Below are 18,397 nucleotides of genomic sequence, written 5' to 3'. Positions count from 1 at the left end.
TAAACAAGGACGTTTCCAAACCCAGCTACTTTAAATCAGTGGTACCCGGAGCGATTCTCAGATAGGTACAAACTATGTCAGGATAAGGTGTATCTGGTACATATGATATGGACGTGTCCAGAAATAAAAAATAAATTAGCTGACAAAAACGGAATCAATTTGCGAGACTCTACTGTTGAGCTTACACCCAGAGACTCAGCTAGGTGTTATCCGACGGCCGAACACGCCGCCCGGGTCCGAGGGCTCCAGGCCGACGTGTAGGCGGATAGGTTGATGCCTACCCTGTATCTGTCCGCAATTCAAGTTTCTACCACCACCGAGTTTCGCGTATGCCGTATGCCGCGACCGAGTGACGTCACAGTCAAGCCCAGGTGCACAGCCCCCTCGCCAAGCTCTGGCGGCGCTGCCTAGCAACACGTAAGAGATGTGCGGCTTCTCCTCATTAACAAGAAGATTAGTCTCCAACCCAGCAGAGCGCCTTACTGCTGTGCCACGCCCCGGGTCGTGAAACGCTATTCATAATTCCGCTTGTCTACTGTGAGGATGATAGCGGGATTATCCGAGTGAGAGATACTGCGACTGGCGCGCAAATTGAACATACCAGACTTAAATTGTTAAGTCACTCAATCAGGGTGGCGTCAAGGATGTGACGTCATCAATCTGCCGTCAGTTATGAGGACCAAGCGGGAACGAGTGGCCTCCAACGCCGCCCGGTGGCGCTTCTTGCCTTCCGCGAGTGACAGATGCTGCGCCTTACCTTTCCTGTAAAAAAAATTATATAACGCCGGTGTGCTCGACATGGAAGACAAGGAGAGTTTAGCGGCTGGCGAACGGCGCAGAAGACTGGAGAAATTAACTTCTTCTGATCCTGAGGTAATCACGGCTTTTCGCTAAATTTATCCAGGCATAGCAGAGATAAGCCATTGTTCATTTTTTACGAAGGATATGTTGACAAGTCGCAAATGTTTTTCAAACAAGAAAACCATTTGTGCATAATTAAAGTAAAAGAGGACCTGATTAAAATGCCATTATATCGAACACTATAGATTTCAATAAGGCAATGTTCGCAGAGGAAACAAAATTCAAATATTAATTTCTTTCAGCTTTATTGATCGCATAAAATTGAAGAAAGAAATCTTATCTGAATTGCTACTTACTGCGACCGAAAACATGGTTTGCTAAATTTAAAATTTTGTGCAAAGTGATCTGAGGCACTTTGTACAAACGTTGCTTCTCAAATAAGCGAAGCTAATTTATAGAGCAGAATCGTGTAGGCTAAACAGAACGTTTGAACTTAAACCTAGGAAAGTATAGTCACAGATAAAAGAAACAAAATGTTTAGAGCAACGTTTGGTGAGAAGACAGCACGATAGGGGAGCAAACAAACGCAAAGTTATTATAATACTGTTGAAATAAAGATAAGTAATGGGTATGGCGAGGTCATGTAATGTGATTGCAAGATGTCCAACCGTTCAACGAAGCGCAGTCCGTTCCTAGAAAATTAACCACTTCCTTATTCGCTTTGTTACAAGTGGCGTCAGAGCGAAAGATGGGATTATGAGATTTGAAAATTTGTTTTGATTTGGCGGCCGCAGGCTGTACGGGACAGCGTTGGAACAGTATATGAGATGTCTTCGGCCTACAGTGAACGTAGCTGATGGTGAATAATATTCTCACCTTTTCCGTTCCTCAGTTTTAGTTCTAGTGCAAAGAAAAGCAAATATGCCGTGGTTTCCACAAAGCGCAAAAAACAATCGCGTACTTTAATCATCAGCACCTTCCTGCCAAGGTAAAAAAGCGAAGACACGAGAAAAACGTTTTTGCTATGATGGGTTTACTACGTGTTTTTGAAATAACCTACGCCATGTCCGGCTCATTCGACAGTATCTGAGTTTTATGTGAACAGGACATCCGAAATACAGGTCTCCCTGTAAATATCCGGGGCTCCCTATAACGTAGACTACATATATGCAGACTACATATATTGCTCCGATTTGTTCTGCTATTCCATTACACTAGGTCACATTTCTTGTTTTCATATCCCCTCGTAATACTTGTCCAGTTTCTTCAACAACGTCCTTCCACAAGGTCATAACGTCGCAGCCGCTTGTTCTCTCAAAGATCCTAGCCTGCATCTTCATCAATTGGCTTTGCGTGAAATGCTTTTTCCAGCCACCTATTTCACCATTTCGCACAAACGAATACCTACTTTTATTCCCTTGATATCCATTCTTAGCGTAAATTGTTCGTCCCTTTAGCAGCCCTTTCATTGCCGGGTTCTCAGTTCCTTCAAGATGTAAAACGAGCACCTTCCTCATGTGTTCCGGTGTTGACCATTCGAGCAATTTTCGAAGCAAACCTTCGTCGTTTTCAAGAGTTCTCCCATACTTCTCATTGAGAAAGTAGGCCAGTCGCAGTAAAACGCCCCGAGTGTCCCGCTTCATCTGCTCGTATGTGACAAAGAACACATTGGGCTCATCTTTCAAAGCGTATCCAGCCAGCAGGTGGTCGAAGTAGTCACCATAACCGAAATCACAGCCGACAAACGCATCAACAAATTCATCGAAAGTTCCGTCCTGAAACTTAAACGGGCTCAGATTCGACACGTGGTGGTAGAAAGACACGCAGCAGTCCCAAGGGTTTCTGGCCACGTACACATACTTGACATTCTCGTTGAGGTGCTCCTTGGGCGGCGGATGCAGGTGTGTCATCAGTGCTCTGTAGGGCGGATGCTCTTTGGAACTATCTTGGTCCCAGTCATTGACTCCAGTGTATTCGAGGGAGCGACTTCTGGTTGCGAATTCTTGATAGCTTTTGACGGACAGTCCCTCGTCCAGAACAAGAAGCGTAAGGTACTGCATCCAGTGCGTGCCGCATTTTGGATAGGACATTTGCAAAACATCTCCGCGTGTTGGCACGAATTCTAGCGCTTTCCTCAATATATCAGGCTGGACGACGGCAGAGCGGCGCACTCCGTCGATGACCTGGTAGAAAGGGTATCTTGGAGGCATCCTTTCTTTCATTTGCGCCTTGGCACGAACACTCACGACACCTTTCGAAAAGCGGACAGATATTCTAGAGCGACTGTTATGTGAAGACACTCGACGTTTCGCTGAAGCCACGTGCGTAGCCCTCTGCAAATAAATGATAAAGAGAAAACATCGTAAAAGCTAACAATAAAGTAAAACGCCTCGACACGTGTCGAGGCCATCTTCGGTCTCTTCGCTCTTGAGCTGCTCTATCTACGGTTTTTATCAGGTTTATCGTGTATTAGCGCTATTCCGCAAATACTGCTGAAGGCCAGGCGACTGATATCGATGCCCCTTTCACCTTTCTCCTATGGTCATGCAAAGTGACCACTGATTACGGGACGATCCATTGTTTTAATCCCGGTGCGTGCTGACGCTTGTGACGTCCGGGTAATGGGAATAATAATACTTAAATCTATAGCAGCTTGCCTATAATATCAACCAGTGCACTCAGCCGTTGAAGGTAAGGCTTTTGATTGCTGGTCGGGGCATGAAAGATTGCATGGGGGGAAATCTCAGATTCCTGGAGCACTGCGATCTGTAGACCCCCCGGAAGAAGAACGCAGAGGGTCAGAGAGCACTTCCAGGACGTAAAATGCAGTCGGGTACCCTTCTCCCCCTTCTATTGCTGCTCCAGCTGCATCAGAAAATAGTATGTTATGGCTTTACTTAACCTGCGATCAAAACTGCTATATATTTGTGGAATGTGGCAGACTAGCTGCGCTGTGGCAAAGTGCTCTTTCGGGATAGATTTCGCATTATTTGTATTTTGAGAGTCAACGGTTATATTTTATTCCTTATTGTTCCTTTGTCATTTTTCAAATGTTGCTTTCATCTCTTCTTTTTGATGCGTTCTTATCTGACGGTTATTTTCGCTATTGTTTTCTAAAAAATATAAAGGGGGGGGGGATGAGGTGTCATTCTGACTTGTGCCCACATGATCATGCGCAACCATGATAAGGCGACGCACATTGGCTGCTTATCACCGTATGCCACTATATAATGAAGCGGTAAATAAAGTCTCTTGCCCCTCAGTTGTGAACTGGCCTGTCTATGTCCGCTCTGGAGCCGCGCCGTTAGCTTTTCACTACAATTTACGATTCGTCGCCGCTATATAGGACGCCGGCGCCAAGCGACGCATGCTTTTTCAAATACGCGCAAATACACTTGGCTAGTTATCATTGAACCGCTGACACGTTCATACTTCACACACATGTTCACACACTACAAAAACCATACTTTCTGTTCTTTTAGACATACAAATAAACACCTATATTTCGCAATCAAACCTGATTACCCCAGAGCAAGAGCGACGGTTCAGCGATGCACGGTTTACGTTCTTGCATTCTGAAATGATAGGCTTCCCGCAGATCCCATTCCTGCTCTTTACCTCTCCTGCTGCAAAACTATTGTTGAAACCTTGGTGCCTATGCCACTCGTGCACGAGGAAACAAATGTTCATTGAAAATGCACCGGACCGAAACAACCTCAGCTGTCACTGCAAACAGTGTAAAAATGTGTATAGTTTCTGACAAAATTTCAGTAATTCGGAAACGAAAGAGGAAGCAGGAAAGGAAACGGCTTGCAGCATATCATAACAGCATGCATTGTACCGCTTCGGACAAAAGTAAACGGAGCATACTATTTGGTTCTGAATTTTTTCACACGTTGAATAATTGAAACTGGTAGCCGTGGTATATCCAGGCTTGTAGTAGACGCCAGTGCGCTTTTACTAGGAAAAATATTTTTTATCTCAAATACAGAAGGCGGTATTATAATAAAATAAAAGCATGCTCCATTTACTTATGTCCACGCCTGAAAATAGTTGGTGTATCAATGAACCGTCACTGGTGCTTACTAATAAATAGGTCGGCGGATACTAAACGTGTATAAGCCGAAAAAAAAATCGGCTCTTTTTACGTGGTGCGTGCGAAATAACTATGAGCGTTTTAGCTTTGCCGTGATGCGGGGGGGGGGGGGGGACTTGCCAGGTATCTTCCTTCCCGCTTTATACGTTTGCCGTTTACAAGTCGTGTTTACCGTACTGTTTGATACGCATGGGTCGTTTGGTTTTGAGGTTTGGCCATTCATAACTGTTTACGACCAGCACTATTCCGTGCACTTCTTCTGGTGATTCCTTGTATTTGCTGGTAAAAATACTTTCTTATTCACAAACTGGCTCGCATGGTCACCATATTGTCACGTTTTCAAGCACGTCTTTAGTTTTCAGGACATGCAAAAGGAGGACTCGTCTTTTGCAGTGCCCTAAAAATAAAAAGGTATCATTGAGTACTTCCACGTGCACATGTAACTTTTATTCTAGCCTATAAAACAGTACAAATGAAAAATTAGCAATAAGAAAAAGAGTTTAAGGATGTCGACACTCAAGGTTCGTCGTGTCATCATCAGCCTGATTATACCCACTGCAGGGTGAAGGCCTCTTCCATATTTCTCCACTTAACCCGGTTCTGTGCTAGCTGCATCCACTTGACCCCTGCGAACTTCTTAATCTCATCCGCCCACCTAACTTTCTGCCGCCCCCTGCTACGCTTTCCTTCCCTTGGAATCCAGTTTGTTACCCTCAGCGACCATCGGTTATCCTGTCCTCGCACTACATGTCCTGCCCATGTCCATTTCTTCTTCTTAATTTCTACTAGAATGTCGGTTACTTGAGTGTTTTCTCTGACCCACTCTGCACGCTTTCTATCTCTTAATGTTACCCCTACCATTTATCGTTCCATAGCCCTCTGGGTTGTCCTCAACTTAAGTAGAACTCTCTTGGTTAGCCTCCACGCTTCAGCCCCATAGGTGAGTAAAGGCAAGATGCAACTGTTGTATACTTTCCTCTTGAGCGATACCGGTAAGCTGCTAGTCATAATCTGCGAGTTCTGGCCAAATGCACTCCATCCCAATCTTATTCTTCTTGCTATTTTCTTTTCATGGTCCGGATCTGCGGTTACTACCTGTCCTAAGTAGACATATTCGCTTACTACTTCCAGTATTTCGCTACCTAATGTAAACTGCTGTTCCTTCCCGAGGCTGTTGAGAATTACATTAGTCTTCTGCCTCTTTTCCTGTCTAGGTCATCAATAATTATTTGCAGTTCATCCCCCGAGTTGCTTAGCAAGGCAATGTCATCAGCAAATCGCAGATTACTGAGGTATTCTCCATCTACCCTTATCCCTAACTGCTCCCATTCACAGTCTGAATACTTCCTCTAAACAAGCTGTGAATAGTACTGGGGAGATTGTGTCTCCTTGCCTAACACCTTTCTTTATGGGAATTTTGTTACTTTCTTTATTCAGAACTATGGTTGCTGTGCAGCCACTATATATATCTTCACGCACTTTCACGTACGGCTCGTCTACCCCCTGATTTCGCAATGCCTGCATCACCGCCGAGGTTTCAACTGAGTCAAATGCTTTTTCGTAATCAATGAATGCTATGTATAAGGGCTGGTTATATTCCGAGAATTTTTATATCACCTGATTGATGTACCATGTACTAAAGCAACCTGCCAGTGCACTTCCTATTTGTTGGTGTCTAACCACATGTGGCCTCACTCTAAACCTGAACTCCCATCACGATCCCATATCCTGAATTTTTATGCGTGGAGGTTTGAACATCCGTTTGTCAAGTTACAAGCTTTCTCAACAAAACTCTTCTGGATCAATTGAAATATTGAGATAACAGCTCGATAGATGGTGCAATTTATTGTCTAAGCATTCAGCTCCTGCTGGAAGTGAAGTCATTCTTAGAAAATTCTCTTCTGTGCTTGTCACTGCGCGTTCGTTAGATACACTTGACTTCTGTTTTACCTTTTTTGAACTCATCTACAGTAGCGCGCCAGGTTTGCTGCCAGGACAGTATGTCCTGCAATTATTACAAATAATGGCTCTCTTTCTATCCTCCCAACACACGGCTGCGTAACGGATGAGAACAACTGGGATTAACCAGATAATGAGTAGGTTGGATTTTGCGTCAATAAAAGCGACCCAATGTCAGTAATAATTATATTTAGTAACTAAACGTATTCTGTGGTACATTAGTACACAACAAACACAAATGTGTGAAGAGACAGCCGTATTGTTTAGTAAGGGGTCTAATAAAAATATTTCTTTACGCCGCTGTAATGAGCAAAACTGGGAATTCATGCAGCTGAAAATGAAGCCGCATATATGTGAACAATTCTTAGCAGAGTCATAGAAAAAATATATTGTATGTGTTATTTGGACGATGTAGTGATATTCGGGACTACTTTTCGTGAACCCAACAGTCGATTAGAGGTTCTCTTGGAGTGTATTGAGAAAGCTGGTCTGGTACTCAATACCAAGAAATGTCGTTTTGGAGAAAGCCAGACTGTGATACTTAGACATCTCGTAGACAAGGAATGAATCAGGCCAGATCCGAAAAAGATCGAAGCTGTCATTTATTTTAAACCGCCGAAATCGCTAAATCAGCTCAGGAATTTGGGGGGGCTTTGCTCCTATTTCCGGCGCTTTGATCCGAAGTTTGCTGACCTAGCATATCCCCTTACTTGTCTTCCGCAAAGAGATGTGCCTTTAAAGTGGATTGCCGATTGTGACTCCGCCTTCCGTCAGTTAAAATATATTTTGACATCAGGGCCTGTACTAGGCCACTTCTGCCCATCAGCTCCAACAGAACTTCACACTGACGCCAGCGCAGTTGGAGTTGGTGCTGTGCTGATACAGCGCCAGAATGGCGATGAACATGTGTTGCATATGCAAGCCGCTATTAGAGCAAGGCTGAACGCAATTACACAGTAACTGAACAGGAATGCTTATGTGTTGTTTTCGGTGTGCGACGGTTTAGGTCTTATCTTTATGGATGTGCATTTAAAATTGTGACGGACCATCATTCCTTATGTTGGCTTCGAAACCTTCGTGACCCCTGCTGACGCCTTGTGCGGTGGGCTTGCGCCTTCAAGAATTCAATTTTACTGTGTCTTTTAAGAGTGGTTGTAAGCACGGTGATGCTGACTGCCTGTCACAGTTGGCGCTTGAAACTACTGATTGCGACAATGAGATGTTGGATGAAAATATAGCTCCCATTTCTCCAAGCTTACCCGGTGTTGGTTAATTCAACCGCTGGGTGATTGTGTGCGTAGATTACCTTACGCGGTACTGTGAAACTGCTGACATACCGTTGTCACGAAATCGGCGCACATTTTCATCAAGCCGGTACGGCGCGAGGCACGCGCGGCGTCGCGTGCAAAAGCATGGAGAGAAAAACCTCCTTCCCCGCGCGGGAGAGCGCGTAGCTTTCTAGGCGTTGCCGTCACCCTCTTTCCCATTGCCCGGGGAGGACGGTGGATCATCGGTATGGAATCCGCCAGAAAATTCCAGAATCTTCTATGAGACCTAGCCAATGACGACGCGCGGTTCGACGGGAGGAAGAGAGAGCGCTCTAACCAGCGAAGCTAAGTGTGTGTGCGCGCTAGCTTTGACGCGTGCTAACAAACAGACGCGGCGCGCCCTATTTGAAGAAACCGCGCCGCTTGTGAGTCAGACAGTCAGTCAGTGTTTGCGACGTGCTCGCCTGTGTTTCGACTGGACTCCCGGGGATCACCCGCTGCTGGGAATCCCACAGACCTGCAAGGCAGCGGCGCTCGTCTCGTATGGCGGCCACATCGTGACTCTTGAGGCGTTGGTCTGCAACAGTGCCCGGTGGACAATTTGGTGTTTGTTTATGTAACTCTCTCGGAATTGATCTGTTGGAAAGACTCTGTGTTATTGAATCATTTTTTAGTTGCATGCTTAGCGTTTGTATTCTGTGAACCTCTCATCTGTGCAATTTTAGTGTTTGTGTATTCCTCTGTATCGTCTCTTGCTGTGTATAAAGTTTGTTTTGTTTGTTACTTCTGGCTCAGATCCTTACTCTGGTTTGAACCGGCGACAGCTGGGCACCAAACGGCCACCCCCTTCTGTCACTACTAGGTAGCTGAATTCCGGCTGAGCTTGCCACGCAGGTCGAGAGCATCTCCTTAGCGACTGGAACAGCTATCCCCACTCACTCCAAGGGTGTCTGGGAGTGTGCGCACCGTTAAGGGCGCATCGTTAATAATACCCCCTAATTATAACGGGTGACAATTATTCTGGCGTCCGCGACAGGACGTTTGGTGCACTCAAGCGCAGAGGACGGAGAACGAGTTGAAGAGTTCACGAAGAGGTCGTAAACGGTGTAGCAGCAGAGCGATAGCGAGAGGTACCGCGCTGAAGCGGTTGTGTAAGGTCCATTGACAGTGCTATGTGTTAGCATTAGGCAGTTCAGATTGAAGATGAATCTCAAGGAGATTATTGCGTTGGGCCTAGAGAAAGGTCTTAAAGGAGCTGAACTACGAGAATGGGTGGACCGAAAAGAAAGGGAGGTTCTAGAAGAGGCTAAGAAGGAAAGAGAGAGTCAGCGGAAAGAAAATGAAAGGCAAAGGCCGATTTATATAGAAGCTTCTGCGAATGAAGAACAGAGGAAAAGATACAAGGCAGATAGCTCTCGAGTAGCTGCTCAAAAAGCCCGATTAGGAGCACCAAGAGAAAGGACATTTGCCCCATATATTTGTAAGCGCATGCATGTGCGCGCGATGTTCGTGGTTGTTGTGAATATTGTGGGACAATATTCTTTAAGGGAGGGGCAGTGTCACAATATCGGCGCACATTTTCATCAAGCCCGTACGGCGCGAGGCCGCGCGGCGTCGCGTGGAAAACATGGCGAGAAAAGCCTCTTCCCCGCGCGGGAGAGCGCGTAGCTTTGTACGCGTTGTCGTCACCCTCATTCCCATTGCCCGGGGAGGACGGTGGTTCATCGGACTGGAATCCGCCAGAAAATTCCAGAATCTTCTATGGGACCTAGCCAATGACGACGCGCGGCTCGACGGGAGGAAGAGGGAGCGCTATAACCAGCGAAGCTAAGTGTGTCTGCGCGCTAGCTTTGGCGCGTGCTAACAGACAGACGCGGCGCGCCCTATTTAAATAGACCGCGCCGCTTGTGAGTCAGTCAGACAGTCAGTCAGTGTTTGCGACCTGCTCGCCTGTCTTTCGACTGGACTCCCGGGGATCACCCGCTGCTGGCAAGCCCACGGACCTGCAAGGGAGCGGCGCTCGTCTCCTATGGCGGCCACATCGTGGCTCTTGAGGCGTCGGACTGCAACAGTGCCCAGTGAACAATTTGGTGTTTGTTTATGTAACTCTCTCGTGATTGATCTGTTGGAAAGACTCTGTGTTCTTGAATCATTCTGTAGTTGCATACTTAACCAGCCAAAAGACGAGACACAGCAAAGAGGAGGACAGGACAAGACTGGACTATCAACTGAATGTTTAATGATCTGAAGAAAATGAAAAGCTCGCGCGCAACCCAACCAGTGGAATGGCAAGACAATGGGAGGAAGATGAAGACGAAAATTCAAAGCCAATTCAAAGTCAAGGCCTAACTAACGACTTTTCTAGTAGATCCAATTCCTTACAATGAAGGCTAACCGACGCCTTAGCCACACACTTGTCCTTGGCTTTAGCAATATAAAATGCTTCAACCAACTCCCTGCAGAGTTGATTACCATTGCTATAAAGTACACCCGTATTATTGAAGTCAGGCGCACAAAGAGACGGGTCGTGCTTCGACTTACACTCTCGGGATTGCACATGTAGCGCAAGATTGGAACTCGCCTTCCCTCCCAGAGAATTAGAGTGTTCCGTCAGGCGCACGTTTAGGCATCTGCCTGTCTGTCCGTAGTAGCACCGGCCACAATTCAGCGGAATGCGGTAGACCACATTCTTTCTGCAGGAGGTGAACTTTTTCTTATGTGACACTGCACATCGAAAACTATCACGAGGTACACTGTCAAGCCCCTTTCGAACTCTAGCGCACAAGCCTCCTATCTTGTTTCTCGCTGTAAATACAACGTCAACGTCGTACCTTGCCGCCAGTTTCTTTAGTCGGTGAGAAACGCCGTGGAGGTAAGGTATGGCAGCCACCTTCTTTCGTCGCGTCGCCACAACAACATCCCCCTGCACCGTTTTACTCTTCCTCGAACGCGTTAAAACACGTTCTGACAAGCGAGCGAGATGGATAGTTGGATAGCCTGCCGCCAACAACTTCGAAATTTGTTTTGAAAAAGCATCTTCGACACGGTGATGGCATGATTTACGTAATGCGGACTTGATGCATGCGACCGCCAACCCATCCTTTACCAACCTCGAGTGGTTCGATTCAAAGCTAAGCAGAGGCTTCCCTGACCTGGGGCTGTAGCACCAACACACGTGATTGTCTTCAAAGCACAAGTCCAAATCCAGAAACTGTATATGGTGATCTTTCGGAAACTCATACGTAAAAGACAGACCCTGACCTTGCTCCTTGAACATCCGTAACACATCTTGCGCCAAACTATCGAAACCATCCTTATCCAAGAAAATAAGGTAGTCATCAACGTAGCGAAACGCTACTATACCGATGGCGTCCAAACTTGGCTTCAATGCGGAATCAACTTTAGACAGAAAAATGTCGCTGAGCACAGGAGCGACTTGCGAGCCAATGCAAACCCCTGACTTCTGGATGTACGTGCTGCCTTGCCAACAGACGAAAGTGGAACTAAGGTAAAAGGATAACAGCTCCAAGAAACTAGCAACCGATATACCGCACGCATTAATGAATGCCAGTTCATTATCAACAGTGATGCAGTCTTGCACACCTTAAAAGTCCGTCCTGCGGCAAAGAATAATATAAGTCCTCCACATCAATGCTCATTGCAGAGCACCTACCCGGATTTCTGTCCATTAAAAATTCTAGCACCTTAGAAGAACTCGGAATAAAAAATGGGTCCTTAATTTTTAACATCTTTAGGTGCGTCTTCAAAAATCCCGAAATCTCGTACTGCCATGTTCGACGTTCCGAAACAATGGTCCTAAAAGGTATGTCCGTCTTGTGCGTCTTCGCCGAAAAGAAAACATCCAAGTTGGCGTCGGTAGCTGCCTTCACCTTCGAACTTAAAGCCTTGAGGTTGTGATCGTCTAACCAAGCGATAGCTTGCTTCCTGTAAGACGATGGCTTTGCTTTCACCTTCTTAAAATTCTTGGCAATCGCGGCCGAGGCTTTTTCAGAGAAACAGCTGTCAGGTACAACGACAAAGAAGCCTTCCTTATCAGATACCATTAGACGCATTCGTTTGTCAACCAGGTAGTCACATACTGGTTTCAGATTGTACCGTGGCCTCTGCTTACAATTCCTTGCCGCTATTACGTCCGTGGCTTCACTCAAAAACCGACTCTTCTCATCTTCCGAAACATGACGAGCAATATTTCGAGACACCGCCAGAAGATCAACTGGACTTACATCTGGTTGTAGGCAAAACTTCGGCCCACGCTCCAAGATCCGCCTGTGCCTTACATCCAACTCTTCGTCTCCCAGGATTGGCTTTGATCGTACTCTGCATCTGTCGAGCCCGGACAGCGTCATGGTATGCCAAGCACCGAAGATGCCCTCCTGATGTGCAGTCCCTGTGTGGTTGGTTGCAGCCTTCTCCGGGCCATTCAAGCAGGATATGTCGCATCTTGGCGTCGGAATGGTGGAGACAAGCCCGTCTCTACAAAGAAATGCTACGTGTCCACTGTGTTGGCAGCGGTGATACTCGTCGCGGAGGTCAGCTAGCTGACTGGAGCAAGACTGCTGATGGACTAACGGAGTTCATGTGGAAGACCGTTCGCCTCACGTTGCCTTCTTGGAAGGGGCGCGCAAATGTTCAGGGTAAACTGCTAATCCTGGGAGACGAAGAGTTGGATGTAAGGCACAGGCGGATCTTGGAGCGTGGGCCGAAGTTTTGCCTACAACCAGATGTAAGTCCAGTTGATCTTCTGGCGGTGTCTCGAAATATTGCTCGTCATGTTTCGGAAGATGAGAAGAGTCGGTTTTTGAGTGAAGCCACGGACGTAATAGCGGCAAGGAATTGTAAGCAGAGGCCACGGTACAATTTGAAACCAGTATGTGACTACCTGGTTGACAAACGAATGCGTCTAATGGTATCTGATAAGGAAGGCTTCTTTGTCGTTGTACCTGACAGCTGTTTCTCTGAAAAAGCCTCGGCCGCGATTGCCAAGAATTTTAAGAAGGTGAAAGCAAAGCCATCGTCTTACAGGAAGCAAGCTATCGCTTGGTTAGACGATCACAACCTCAAGGCTTTAAGTTCGAAGGTGAAGGCAGCTACCGACGCCAACTTGGATGTTTTCTTTTCGGCGAAGACGCACAAGACGGACATACCTTTTAGGACCATTGTTTCGGAACGTCGAACATGGCAGTACGAGATTTCGGGATTTTTGAAGACGCACCTAAAGATGTTAAAAATTAAGGACCCATTTTTGATTCCGAGTTCTTCTAAGGTGCTAGAATTTTTAATGGACAGAAATCCGGGTAGGTGCTCTGCAATGAGCATTGATGTGGAGGACTTATATTATTCTTTGCCGCAGGACGGACTTTTAGGGTGTGTGCAAGACTGCATCCCTGTTGATAATGATGAACTGGCATTCATTAATGCGTGCGGTATATCGGTTGCTAGTTTCTTGGAGCTGTTATCCTTTTACCTTAGTTCCACTTTCGTCTGTTGGCAAGGCAGCACGTACATCCAGAAGTCAGGGGTTTGCATTGGCTCGCAAGTCGCTCCTGTACTCAGCGACATTTTTCTGTCTAAAGTTGATTCCGCATTGAAGCCAAGTTTGGACGCCATCGGTATAGTAGCGTTTCGCTACGTTGATGACTACCTTATTTTCTTGGATAAGGATGGTTTCGATAGTTTGGCGCAAGATGTGTTACGGATGTTCAAGGAGCAAGGTCAGGGTCTGTCTTTTACGTATGAGTTTCCGAAAGATCACCATATACAGTTTCTGGATTTGGACTTGTGCTTTGAAGACAATCACGTGTGTTGGTGCTACAGCCCCAGGTCAGGGAAGCCTCTGCTTAGCTTTGAATCGAACCACTCGAGGTTGGTAAAGGATGGGTTGGCGGTCGCATGCATCAAGTCCGCATTACGTAAATCATGCCATCACCGTGTCGAAGATGCTTTTTCAAAACAAATTTCGAAGTTGTTGGCGGCAGGCTATCCAACTATCCATCTCGCTCGCTTGTCACAACGTGTTTTAACGCGTTCGAGGAAGAGTAAAACGGTGCAGGGGGATGTTGTTGCGGCGACGCGACGAAAGAAGGTGGCTGCCATACCTTACCTCCACGGCGTTTCTCACCGACTAAAGAAACTGGCGGCAAGGTACGACGTTGACGTTGTATTTACAGCGAGAAACAAGATAGGAGGCTTGTGCGCTAGAGTTCGAAAGGGGCTTGACAGTGTACCTCGTGATAGTTTTCGATGTGCAGTGTCACATAAGAAAAAGTTCACCTCCTGCAGAAAGAATGTGGTCTACCGCATTCCGCTGAATTGTGGCCGGTGCTACTACGGACAGACAGGCAGATGCCTAAACGTGCGCCTGACGGAACACTCTAATTCTCTGGGAGGGAAGGCGAGTTCCAATCTTGCGCTACATGTGCAATCCCGAGAGTGTAAGTCGAAGCACGACCCGTCTCTTTGTGCGCCTGACTTCAATAATACGGGTGTACTTTATAGCAATGGTAATCAACTCTGCAGGGAGTTGGTTGAAGCATTTTATATTGCTAAAGCCAAGGACAAGTGTGTGGCTAAGGCGTCGGTTAGCCTTCATTGTAAGGAATTGGATCTACTAGAAAAGTCGTTAGTTAGGCCTTGACTTTGAATTGGCTTTGAATTTTCGTCTTCATCTTCCTCCCATTGTCTTGCCATTCCACTGGTTGGGTTGCGCGCGAGCTTTTCATTTTCTTCAGATCATTAAACATTCAGTTGATAGTCCAGCCTTGTCCTGTCCTCCTCTTTGCTGTGTCTCGTCTTTTGGCTGGTTAAGTATGAACCTATACCAACTTGCCCAGTCGTCAACCTTGTAGTTGCATGCTTAGCGTTTGTATTCTGTGAACCTCTCGTCTGTTGTACTTCAAGTTATCTTGTGTATTCCTTTGTATCGTCTCTTGCTGTGCATAAATTGTGTTTTGTTTGTTACTTCTGACTCTGATCCTTACTCTGGTTTCAACCGGCGACCGCTGGGCACCAAACGACCACCCCTTTCTGTCACTACAAGGTAGTTGAATTCCGGCTGAGCTTGCGACGCAAGTCGAGGGCATCTCCTTTGCGACCGGAACAGCTACCCCCCTCACTCTAAGGGAGTCTGGGAGTGTGCGCACCGTTAAGGGCGCGTCGTTAATAATACCCCTCTAATTATTAACGGGTGACACCAGCATACGGGTCGCGTCCCAGTGATTGTTCTTCCCGCAGAGCTCGTACTCATCCAGTCAATCTTCCACGTCTGTCTTGTCTTCGCCATTAAAGATGGGAGGGTGGCGGATTTTCTTCAGCATGACTGGCTGAGCCGATGTTGCCGCGGTGGTAGGGTTTGCGTCGGAGGTCATATTGGTAGTTGCTGCCGTCGTTGAGAGCCCAGGTAGATGACGGCCACTGCACAAATCTAGCTTTTGGCAGCGCAAGGGGTAGTCTGTGCGCACGGGGATCTTTGGTCACCTCCACCAAGATGATAGTTGGCAAGACGGTTAGTTCGAGAACGCAACGGCTTATGACGAGTGAATGTTCGGGTAGGCGCCAACCTTCTCGTAGTATATCAGCTACCGTTGCCACAGCTTTTGCTTCCTTCCGTGTCACTACTGTTGATCGTCGCCTTCTTCGACGTCCAGCGACGCAGGCCATATATGTAACGGCATATATATATATACACATACATACTCACATTTAAACAAATCCATATTTATAAAGGTTGCAGATTTGCATTTTGCAGATAAATTCCACTTATAAAAAATAACGCACCACTTTTGCATATATCGCGCACCAGTTTTGCTTTAAAGTTACACAACAAAGTTATATTTTACGAGATAGCGTATTCAGCGTACCCCACCGAGAAGCCGCTGACTCCGTAGACAGCTGTCAGGAAACATAAGGTGGACACTTAAGCTCCGGCTTTAAGTGTATTATGGTAGAGTCTTTATGGTACGTATCAATAACATGGAGGCTTTACAACAGATGAAACACGAAAGAGTTACACAAACAAACACCAAATTGTTCACCGGGCACTGTTGCAGTCCGACGCCTCAAGAGTCACGATGTGGCCGCCAGACGAGACGAGCGCCGCTTCCTTGCAGGTCCGTGGGCTTGACAGCAGTGGGTCATTCCCGGGAGTCCAGCCGAAGCACTGGCGAGCACGTCGCAAACACAGGCGAACTGACTGACTGACTCACAAGCGGCGCGGTCTCTTTAAATAGGGCGCGCCGCGTCTGTCTGTTAGCACGCACCAAAACTAGCGCGCACACACACTTGGCTTCGCTGGTTATAGCGCTCTCTCTTCCTCCCGTCGAGCCGCGCGTCGTCATTGGCTAGGTCCCATAGAAGATTCTGGAATTTTCTGGCGGATTCCAGTCCGATGAACCACCGTCCTCCCCGGGCAATGGGAAAGAGGGTGACGGCAACGCGTACAAAGCTACGCGCTCTCCCGCGCGGGGAAGAGGCTTTTCTCGCCATGTTTTCCACGCGACGCCGCGCGGCCTCGCGCCGTACCGGCTTGATGAAAATGTGCGCCGATTTCGTGACAACCGTCAGCCACTGCTTCTGGTGTCTCGGCTTTCCTTCTACGGTCCATCATTATTCGACATGGGCCTCCTCGTGTGTTAATAAGCAACCGTGGGCGACAGTTTACGGCAGACGTTGTAGAGGAACTTCTCCTCTGCTCCTTCCATTTTCGCCATTCAACTCCTTACCACCCACAAACAAACGGTCTTACCGAACTCACCAATCGTACGCTTAGCAATATGCTCGGAATGTATGTCGACTCCCGCCACAAAAACTGGGATGAAGTCCTTCCGTTTATAACATACGCATTGAACACTGCTAGGCACGAAACGACAGGCCACAGTCCCTTTTTTTCTTCTTTACGCACGACCTCCACGAACTACTTTGACTCGTTTTTACCTTTCTCACTCCCTGCTGAAACTTTACTCGCACATATTCTCTCTTTGGCTAAGGATGCTCGTCGACTCTCTAGACTTTGCACTCTTGCCTCCCAGAAACGCTACAAGAAACGGTACGACAAGCGTCATGAAGATGTTAATTATGCCCCTGGTGATTATGCGTGGCTTTGGACGCCGTTGCGCAAACGCAGCTTGTCCCAGAAACTGTTGCACCACTATACAGGTCCTTTTGTTGTACTGGAACGCCTCAGCGCAGTAAACTTTGTAGTCTCTTGCCTGACCACCCAAGGTCATCGTTCTCAGAAGACTCAAGTAGTCCACGTGGTCCGGATGAAGCCTTCGATCAACGCGACGAACCTTGACTCGCCCGGTGGGCATCGTCTGCGAAGGGAGCAGTGTCAGGCCCTTCCCGAGGTCCTGTATTGGAGGAAGATGAGATAAGCAGAAGAAGAAGAGGAAGCTGGTTCTGCGTGCTCTGGTTGTCTAATCTCCAGCACATCCTAACATCTTTGTAAATAAACCTCCTAAAAATATCAGAATGACAAGAAAAAACGCATAGCACAAAAGAACAGGAGATGGAGACACAGAAAGGAGACTCTTCCTAAAGTCATATTATAATAAATACAAATTGCGCATACAATATCCCCAATTTAGCCAAATTGCCCATGATACAGAGGCGGTTGGTTCAAGACATTATTATTTTTATGCTTCTGATCAACTTTCACAGAATCTCGTCTTATTTTATTCTATGTTCTATTTTATGTTCTTGTTTTAAGCAACATTTTAATATATGCATTAAATGCTGCAAACATATTTATATCCAGTACCAGCACACTTCTGCGAGTTTCACATATGGTGGCAGCAGTAATAACGAAAAACATTGAAATAAAGAGCATATTCAAAAGCCGAAATATGTAATAACGGCGTTCACAGAACTTGCTAAACTTATAAATGCAGACATGATCAAGCTGTGGTATGAGGCAAGATATTTTCTGGTCGTTGCTTTAACAAGAACTGCTGCAGAACGACTAAAATATACATGAAATCTGGCAGCGCGTGCAAAGTAAGCAAGCCTAATTGAGCGAAGTTACAGCGGCCAAACGGCCACCTGCTGTCCACTTCGCACTATGATCACATGTTTAATTCTGTATTATGTACTTTTATGAACAGTAATGTGTGTATTTACATTTATCCCTGGCCATGTGCCAATTTCTTGCAGAATACGCCCTGCTACATTGTTCTTAAGAATACAGCAGAGAAGCGAAATTCCCACCAGCTGCCTTCTTTTCACCCCTCTGCGCCCTTCCCACCAAGTTGATTCAGTG

The 18,397-nt window shown here is 46.6% G+C and overlaps 1 protein-coding gene across 1 annotated transcript; it reads right to left on the bottom strand.

The window, feature by feature from the left end:
• Positions 1 to 1,158: 1,158 nt before the first annotated feature.
• Positions 1,159 to 3,106, bottom strand: LOC146194529 (sulfotransferase ssu-1-like). The gene has a single exon (XM_084596073.1). It carries the CDS (start codon positions 3,021 to 3,023, stop codon positions 2,016 to 2,018), a length of 1,008 nt encoding a protein of 335 aa, XP_084452199.1. The 5' UTR covers positions 3,024 to 3,106; the 3' UTR covers positions 1,159 to 2,015.
• Between the last annotated feature and the right edge of the window lie 15,291 nt (positions 3,107 to 18,397).

The sequence above is a fragment of the Amblyomma maculatum genome, chromosome 3 (assembly GCF_055883805.1).
Source record: "Amblyomma maculatum isolate TAMU_Amacu chromosome 3, ASM5588380v1, whole genome shotgun sequence".
Taxonomy (NCBI): Eukaryota; Metazoa; Arthropoda; class Arachnida; order Ixodida; family Ixodidae; genus Amblyomma; species Amblyomma maculatum.
The sequence above is the reverse complement of the archived record's forward strand: the minus strand, read 5'-3'. Positions and strand labels throughout refer to the sequence as shown.